Here is a 9,831-nt window from a genome sequence, read left to right as displayed (position 1 = left end):
ACAAAGCACTGCCAGTCAAACCCTGGAGACAGTTACTAAGGGAATGACTGGAGATTACGGCCTGAAGGACAGGCTAAACCTCGGAACAGAGTAGGAGGCACATCTGGTCCCAGGCTTGCCATAAAAAGCCTCAAGGCGACCTGCATAACCCATGCACACCCACGGGAGAGAATTCTCACACCCTGATGTGTACCCCCAACTGCAGAGCACCCACTGTAGACAGTTACTGACTGTCTACATTAAAAACCTGCCTCACACTGGATCTGCATGCAACGCTGCATCTGTGCACATTCACCCATTGTAAAGCTGTGTTTTGCTCTTATAGAAACTGTCCCCAATCTGCTGCAGAAGTTGAAAAACAAGGTCAGCAGCTGGTTGGTGCCTCAACAGGAACTCTTCCTCAGTCACAACCTCCTCGCTTGCTCCTGAAAACCACAAAGTGCACATTTTCCAGGTACCGGAGATGCTCTGAGAACTGCTGCCCACATGCCATCCATCAACACAGCAGCTGCAGTTGGTGACAGCAACAAACACACAGCACCCCAGCAGAGGACAGAGAGCCTGGCAGAGCGAACGCCAAACTAGGATTCAAAATCCTGCTCAGACACCGAGACCCCTTTAGCACACCTCCACTGCAGTTTCCCTATTTATCACAGAATCATAGAATGTTCTGGGTTGGAAGGCATCTTCAAGAGTCACGTAGTCCAAGCCCCCTGCAGTGAGCAGGGACACCTTCAACTAGATCGGGTTGCTATTTGCAAAGACAAATTTTTTTTCTTGCCACAGGAGCATGTTCATTACAGATACGGTACTGAAAAGAGGTAGTGAATACTCTGAAAACAAAGTACATTCCTCCTAAACTTCCCATTTTCTGTGATAACCAACGGAAGCACCAGTGACTGAATAAGGAAGAAAGAAATACTAAAGTACAGTTTTGTTAGTCTGGTTCAATAAAAAGAAGGGACAGGTGGGTGGGTCAGTGGTGTAATGAACAACTATCTAATGGAGCTCAAGCTAACCTCCCTCTCACCCCCACGGCAATGCTGGCATAAACAGCCGTTGTTCCAGCAGCCCAGTTCTTCCCAGGCTAAGACCCCGCTCCCTGCTGCTCGTAACGCTGCCGAGGTTAATTGTTCAAGCTCAGTCCTCCCTTGTCAGGTGCCTACTTCCACCTCAGCTCTTTTGGAAACGTTATTTAGACTGTGGTAATGTCTAAAATACACTAGGTGTTTTCCAAGCAAAGAGAGTGCCCCTGACCCAAGTACGTAACTGCAGTAATTTCCTCGTGTGGGTGAATTTTAGCACAAGAAGCTCTTTACTAAAGATCTATTTTACTTCCGCCACTCAGCCCCATTTTCCTCTTGGAAGCTGCACACCTATTTACTTCTCTATTTGGGAATCTGATTTAAAAACCTGCCATTTCACTTCAAATCAGCTCTGCTTGCTGACCTACAAGGTACCCTAAACATAATTACTTCTTCAAACACAAAGCTCAGCTCAAATTTAAAGAGAGCCCGGCAGAGGCGGGGAGAGAGAAGACAAATTGATAACTGGAGTATCTGTGAGAGCACGCCACGTCTGAAGTGGGTTGAATGAGCCTTGTGCTCGGCAAAGCGACAAGCCTCTAGGATTTGCAATTTCAAACAAGCTTTTCCGTACAGCCAGTGCTCTTGCTGAAGACGGCAGCGCACTTTTCAAGTCGGGGATGAGGAGCTGCCCTTTAACTCGCCCTGTCAGATGGTGGAATCCTAAGAATTTAAGGCTGACCAAAGACAAGCCTGAGAGAAAAAGGGAGGTTGTGAAGAATCCCTCATGCTGTAACTTTATCCTGTCAGGGCAGATAAATCAGACATAAGCAACCTTTCCCATGACCCCCCCACCACCTTTTCTTACACGATTTCCCGCAATTCTTCACTTAACAGTTTTGTCACTACTGAGAGAGACTTACTTCTCCCAGAGAACTCTGGTTTAAACTTGGGATGGCTGTTGCTTTCAGAAGAGGAAGAGCAAAGCAGTTCGCTGAAGGACCATCGCCACACCTCAGCACTGCAAGGTCTGCAGAAGCAGAAACTTTTGTCTCGACTATCCCTTACCATCACAGGAAAACAGGAATTACATGTAGCAAAAACTATCTTAGTTGTGTAATTACAGAAGCACTATAACCCACAGCAAACATTTCAAGGGAGCAACTTTACTTTTTCTGACCAGTGTTCTTCCTGCTCCATAGATAACTCATTTAATGTTAGCATTTCCAGGAGGTGCAAACAATTGCAACTTGCACTCTACTTCGTACTAGTTGGGTGACTTCCAGTTGCACTCCCTGGTTAGTAAAGTTCAGGTTTCCTTTCAGCTGACATTCTCCATAAAACTCTGCCAAGAGCCAAGAGTAAAGAATTGCAAGGAAATCCAATTGTTTCTTGACATGTTCTTTTCTCAGATACAGCAAAAAGAACAAAGACACTTTACCAGTGTAAAGAATCTCCCACGAAAAACTGAAAGTGAAAAGCAATAGCAAAGTTATAACAAAAATGCTTTTAATATACTCATTTTAACGTGCTGACTTGGATAGTACTCCAAATGAGTGATGACTGCACAATGGTGTTCATCAGGAGAAAAACGTGTATCAGAAGAAAAGAAGATTCTCTAAGTGGTACGTGAATGTTCATCGGGAGACTTATTCTCTGCAATCTTCTATTAAGGTGAAATTGCATCTACAAACATCTGAACACTTACCCATCCACCTGTTCCTCTCCCAGAATATACCGCAGGTTCTTCAAGAAAGACAGGGAGACTAATGCATGGGAATGACGAATCTTCACGTAGCCTGTTACTGTCTCAATCAGACCCATAAAATTCTCCAGTTCTGAGGCGATGTTATCTACAGCAACAAAAATGTGATTTTATTCTTGCAGAATTCATAGCTTTAACTGCTGTTCTGCTCAATGCAGTATTAGCTCAGTGAAATGTTTGTACTTCTTCCTTTTGAAAATGAGACACACTGGTATTCCTCCCCCAGTAACTGTGCCTGTGCAGACACACACTGAAGGACAAAACAAAGCCACAGAGCAACAGTGGAAAACCAGTCTTGCTTTTCCATACTGGTAGACCTGCTTTTTCCATGGACATTGCCCTCTGAAACCAGTACTAAACGTTGAACCAGGACTCTGGCAGGGATGAAAAGACCCTTGTGTAAATGTACACATCCATGGGACTGCTCTTCAGCTACAGAGCAAAGCTCAGGCAGGAAAACAGAGAATGAGACTGAAGGTGAAAAGGTGGAGGTGCCCACTCTGGGGCATAAAACATTGCTTCCAGTGACCTAAAAAGCTTTGGCTACAAAACTGAGAACTCTTGATGAAACAACAAAGATAAAACTGTATGGATGACCTCATGTCATGGGGTACATTCCACACAGCTTGCTTCAGGTGATTTTCTATAATAAATTATTATAACAACTGCAGAGCAAACTGCTCTTCAGTACTGCCCCCTTCCTAGGAACTGTACTGCCCCTGCCCAGGTCTGCAACATGCCATCCTTCACAAGGCCCGAGCTCTGCAGTCCTTGCCTCCAGCGATCCCCAGCTCACGCCTGTTGCCTGGTGTCGTTATCTTCCAAAGGCAGACTGCAGTTAGTTACGAGGGGAAGTTTTTAAGCGCTAAAGATGGGAGAAGCTGCTACAGGGCACATTTACTGCCATAAGGAAACAATGTCCTGACAGATGGCTGGGAAGCCCAATTACCAAACACCAATGGGTGGTTCCCACACCAAATAAGCTGGGAGGAAGCAGATGCTCTTCAGCACTCTAAGATAATACTTAAAAAATAAAACACCACCACACTTGCCCTGCGTAACTGGAACATCTGCCATAAGAGAAGACTGTGCCTCTAGCAGTGAGACTGTGAGTGCAACAATCCACATGCTGCTGTTTATAAACCCTCAAGTTTTCAGTCAGCAGGAGGAAGGGAATCAAATATATCTCAATCTTTCAATCTTATTCATGAAACCAAAGGAGACCTTCCAACGGGAGATACGCTTCCAATAAAAACCTAACAGTGATTTTTACTGGGCTTTTAAGAGCTCATCAACTGTCAACACTTTGCTGGCTGATGAATCACTGCTCTGACAAATTTAATCCAGAGCTTGTTCAAGCCATGTGACAAAGGTGGCCAGCTCACTAATGCTGACCATCCAGAGGCACAGTGCTAGGCTTTATATGAGCTCTTGGCAATCAGGATTCCAATGTTTCAGCAAGCACCACACGTTGCCTTAAAAAGTGAGGCTATGCAGTCTTAACAGTGCCATGTCTCTCTTGCAGACAAGTTATTCACCTACCCAGATGCAAGGGTTTTCAACTTTTCCACCTTCTCAGGCCTTTATTATTCCTTTGGGACTGCCACTCATCTCACGGCCTAATCCTGGTTCCCTGTCCTGCCAAAAAAGCTAACAAAAATACCAGCTTTCACTGCCTTATGACTTGGTAGCTGAATACCCATTCCATCTGCATGGTGGAGAACGATGCTACAGTGAGCCAAATCAAACAGGAACACTGCTATGGGACTGGAAAGCAGCTTGCTGAGTTTTTAATGTTCTTATCACGCTGACAGACAAAAGGAAAAATATTAAAAGCAGCCTTATCAAAAGGTTCATAAAGAGAGGGCAATCACTTACTTCCACGACGGATGTTAATCAGCAGATTTCCCTTGAGAATTGTGCATCCCTGCAACATTTGTGCTGACGTGACAGAGTCAATGGTCTTCGTTTTCTCATCCTCACAAATTTTGGGGCAAGGCCCCTCACAAGGGCTGCAGAACATGCTGTTGGGAAAGAAAGGGAGACTGAAAATAAACAACAATACGCAACTCTTGAGTCTACAGACTGAGTAGAATTTTGAAAGTCATTTCCCTCTAAATCTGGACAAATCCTTCAGGCTAAAATGAAAGTTACCATACTACTGCAGAGGGCTGCAGGTAACTTAGCACACTTGCCCCTTGGACTTCAGAGAGGCTGGAGCATCGTACCTCCTGTTTACAGCAACACAGGAGTGAACAAATGCACCCATACCCACCATCAGCCAGCTTCTGAAAGGCTTTCTGGTTCTGCCAAAGTCAGAGGCACTTCCAGTAAAACCCAGTGCTCTGGCATTTGCGCATTTACTCTTATTTAATTACACCCCAAAGACCACCCTTCCCATTATGCAGACAGCCTCATAGCCCTGTGAAGTTTTGAGCTAATCCAGGCCCATCCTCCAAAAACAGGCCAGGAAGGAACTGCAAATTGGAAAACACCATTCAAGTTCATACAAAGTTGCCTGTCTCCAGGCCCTTAAGCCAGCGTTTTTGAAGCTCAGCACTAGGGAATTCCATGCTCCTGGTCATTTGAACCTGGGAAAGACAACTGTGGGAGCATACCGGCTCTGCGCCTGAGCACTGTGGAGAAAGCGAGCGGTGAGTTAGTCACTATTTCTTATCGCTTAAGAGGTATTAAAGCAGCAAGTTTAAACAAACAGAAGGATGCATCTTGAGGCAAGGCAAAACTAATTTGCAACAGGAATTGGGAGCGGCAGGCAATTGGAGAAATCGGATTGCCAGAAGCTGGGAGGGAACACCAAAGCACTGGCTCACTTCTCCTGCTTCTTATACTCACAAGCATTCATAAGCATTTTCCAGACACCAAACTCAAGGAACGAGAACTCCGGCCAGGCACCCTTTGGCTACAGCAGCTTTTTAAAGGCTCCATGTTACACACAGTCATCTCAAAACTGAACACTTCATGTGTGTACAAAACATGCTTTCTCATCACTCCTCCTGATCAATGTCTTTCCCAATAGATTTTTCAATTTATTCTAGCACTTTCCTTCATATTTCATTATTGGTTACTCCACCTTATCACTTTTGAGGGGAAAAATAAACAAGAAAAAATCTAAACCCAACTCCAAAGACAAAGGCTTCTGATGGTAACACTGATGAATATGGACTTACTACTTATTCTTTTTAGAAGAAACTGAACCCTCTTTCTTCTGAAGCTTAAAGAAGCATGGAAATTTATAACAACAATTTTTCATGCATAAAGAATAGACGCTTCCTTTTCTTACTACTAAGCAGCTATTTGAAAATCCTGCACTAGAACACGCCACAAAACACTAAAAGCTGCAGATGCAGGCAAGAGGCATTGAACCAACTGTACAAAGAATGCTGGAAATGCTTTCCATTTGCAACTGTCTGTTAACATCACCTCTGGGGAACGGAACATTCACTAGCCTTGAGTTTCAGCTCCTTTCCACCTTTGTAGCAGAGCACACCACTGCGATAAGATAGGATGGCCAGGCCCTTCAGCCTAAGCGGATCAAACAGCTGGTACTACAAGCTCTAGCAGATAACAAAGGAGACGTTTCTCAGTTGAGTATCTGGATTCGAGCAAAGGCAGCGTGAGGTTTCTTACATCCAGATGTCAACCAGAGACTGCCTTATCATTTGATCCAACAGATGGATGACACACACACATGCACAGACACACCACTGGTGTTCATCATACCCACCTTTCCAAAAAACCCAACATCTCAGAACAGCCTACAAAAGCATCAGAAAAAGCACTACAAATTCTAGCGCGCAGACTATCCTTTACTCGAAGCCCACGACTTCCAAGGGTCAGTAGGTAATTAAGGCTGCTTGCTTAAACCACTACCAAAATAAAACAATCACGCATCACTCCAACTGTTAGAATTAAAGAGGAGAGCGACACTCTTGCAAGAAATTATTCTATATAATATTGTCAGCTGTTGCATTATTTTTGCCACCATCTACATGATTGCTCCCTTCTAGAACACCGTTGTTATCTTCTGGAAACAGTGAAACAAGGGAAATAAAAGATTAAATACACTAAAGAATACAGGTGTTTAAAATGCAAACACAGGTAAAGCTAATAATATGTTAAGTCTGGTAACTGTATGCTTTGTTCTGGGTGATAATGGCCAATAGTAACCTCCAACCTCGTGTTCCTGGGTTTTCACTTCCATTTTGTTGTTGTCTACTTGCAGTCCTGCTTCTGCATTGTACTGAGCTCCTCAAGTCCTTCAGAAGAATCGGGGGCAACTGACAATGCACAGGACCACACACAATCAGAGCTTTCAATGGTGAATTCATCTCAGCAAGTCTTTTACCAGGAGGTCACGCAATTCCCTATTCTACGTCCTCATTTCTAGCTAACGTAATTTGCAGAACAAGCTGCCACAGAACAGAGGGTGGAAAAAGCTCAACAGGACAACTCCACTGGACTTTCCAGAAGCTGCATTACCTTTGGCTCCCGTTGCGTATGAATCCAGAGGGGCATTCTGCCATGCACTCGTCGTTGTGAATCACAAACCGCTCGTATTCACTCGTTTCAGTGGCGGGGACTTTAGAGCAAAACTCTTTTGTCACGCAGCGCCAGCCCTCGAACTTGTAGGTGTTGGGAGGGCAGGTGGGCAGGCAGACTCCTTCATAGTAGTAATTGCGGCAGGCCACGCAAGCGGTGTTGTTGTCCGGCGCCGTGCAGCTCCCCAAGCACTCAGGATGGCAACACTCGTTTTGGTCTGTACAGGCTCGCTTGCCACATGAGCTGGGGCACACTGCAAGACAGAAAGCAAGGCAGCATGAAGAAGAGTTATTCAATGAAGTGAATGACATTAAAGAAAAAACCTTTATCCATGCAATTCTATGTGTTCATACCCTGGGCTCTAGAGTATGTCTGCAAAAGAACCAGCTCCTATAAAACTGACAAATCAAATTCTGTTTTTCTCAGTTTCAGTTGCCTGAAAATAACTTTTTCTCAGATCAAATTTCTAACACGAACCAATTAAATAATAAGGAAAGCTGCTGAAGGCAAGATGAACATAAGGATAATGGAAACGAGCAAGTACTGGAACCTATTCCATAGCCCTGTATTATGGTTAATTTCATTTTGAGTGCTGACTTATTGTCTTTCTAAGCATTTCTTGTCTTTCCTATTTGTACTTCAAATTGGGTCTTCTACTGGCAAGAAAACAACCTTCCTCTAAACAACTTAATTACACTTGTACAATAAAGCACTGCTCTACTGCAGCACACATGGTTAGCTTGACCCCAGTGTAGCATCCCCATGTTGCTTATGTAGGCAAAATGAGGTTTAATAAAGTACAGATGGCAGATACCAAATACTGTGCAATCACAGAGCTACTATTTTCCTCTGAAGAGCAAAACAGAATTCTGCCTTATCTCCAAATTCTGGGTTTAGAGAACAGAACATGAAAGGGAGAAAAAAAATGGGGTGCAAATTTATGAAGACAATTTGTTTTATGAGAAAGGATTTCATCTTGGAAGACAGAAACAAAGAGCGGAATGGTCAGCAGACAAGCTCACCACTGTTACATCAAAAGAAGTGGCAGCATTATTTTTATGTAACAACAACATTTTGATTACAGCATTGTACGGCCTTTTGGCCACACGAGTTGTGTGCCAGAGGCTCTGTAAACAAACACAGATAGGAAATCTGGTTTGCATTAGGAACTGTTTTCCACTTTCTAACTTAGCTAACTTAGCTAGAACACAGTACCAATAATCACAGCACACAGCAAAATCTCAGTAGGGTAGCTACAGCAAGATCCAAGGGAAGTACCACCAGACATTCAGACTGAACGACTTGAGCAAAAAGCATATAACCAGCAAAGACTTTAACATCGCAAGCTGACCGCCGATGCAGCAGAGCCCAGCCTGTAGAGAAGACAAGGTTTATGGAACTGTAGCATTCCCACAAAAGCTCTGCATTGCAATTTCTCTTTCAGTTTGCAACTAACAGGTTTGTTTTAACGCAGAACTAAACATCTTAAAACCCTGACCCACCCCTCCTCTTCCCATAACGAGGTCTAGGCTTTCCAGTATGTTTTTACAATGCTACTGAGCACAGCACCACATTCATGACATAGCACTTAAAGCAGGACAGTACTATTAAGCAGTAATTTATTTAAAAAAAAAAAACCCAAAATAAAAACCTCTCCATAGCTCTACATCAGGATCTAGACGTCCTACATCAAGTTTTGTTTATAAGAAGTCGTATTCTGACATCTTTAGGGTAGTGTCCATGTTGGAAAGGACTTGTAAAACTGCTATCAGAACTCTGTATTTCTTATTACGATCGTTCTCTGTTGATCTTCTTAATTTAATGTATTTTTTTTAAGCCCTAACTGCCAACTTGCAAGCATCCAAGTAAGAGGCTGGTTTCTCCTTATACAGTTAAGGCTATGAAAGGTGTTGTGAAGGAAATTCCACCTGCAGGTACTCTCCAAGTAACCTGACGGCTTTACCAGTATCTCCCCTGTATTAGCAGGTAGCTATGGTACCACCACCAGACCCGCTCACAGGAGCTGGCAGCGCTGTTACCTGCAGGCATGTAGTCACGTACCACTAACACAACTAGCCAGCGTTAAAGATAGCTGGGATACATGGGACTGAATGCAGCAGGTCTCCTGCGTGAGAAGGTACTCCTGGGGCTGTCCACGAGCTCATCTGTCTCTTCCAATTAGAAAAGAAATGTTATTTAACCCTGCAGCCCCTTCCTTGCCCACACTGCTGTTAGAACGCACGAGTGCTGCTGTTACTACCACTGTTCCACCATAGCTGGATATTCATTTTTTTCCAATGAAACCAGGTAGAAAACCAGGTAGAAAAGTAGAAGGAGGTGGAAAGGAAAGACTATAAGAACAAGGAGGTGGAAGCATGGGGATGGCTGATGCCTGTCCAGGTAGCACAAGTATCGCACACAGGCCAAATTAAGAAATTTTTTGCAGAGCCGGTTATCTGTAAGACTGCTGAGAGCAGGAAT

General features: G+C 43.9%; 1 protein-coding gene across 1 annotated transcript in view; it reads right to left on the bottom strand.

The window, feature by feature from the left end:
• Positions 1–9,831, bottom strand: part of IGF1R (insulin-like growth factor 1 receptor) — a gene marked incomplete at its 5' end in the record, with an annotated part of 174,932 nt that overhangs the window by 33,601 nt on the left and 131,500 nt on the right. The window contains 3 exons of the mRNA XM_010135605.1: positions 2,734–2,878; positions 4,669–4,814; positions 7,291–7,603. Of these exons, the coding sequence (XP_010133907.1) occupies positions 2,734–2,878; positions 4,669–4,814; positions 7,291–7,603 (604 nt within the window). The remainder of the gene's footprint in view (positions 1–2,733; positions 2,879–4,668; positions 4,815–7,290; positions 7,604–9,831) is intronic.

Source organism: Buceros rhinoceros, unplaced genomic scaffold (assembly GCF_000710305.1).
Source record: "Buceros rhinoceros silvestris isolate BGI_N320 unplaced genomic scaffold, ASM71030v1 scaffold15664, whole genome shotgun sequence".
NCBI classification, from domain to species: Eukaryota; Metazoa; Chordata; class Aves; order Bucerotiformes; family Bucerotidae; genus Buceros; species Buceros rhinoceros.
This window is presented reverse-complemented; position numbering and strand designations above follow the sequence as displayed.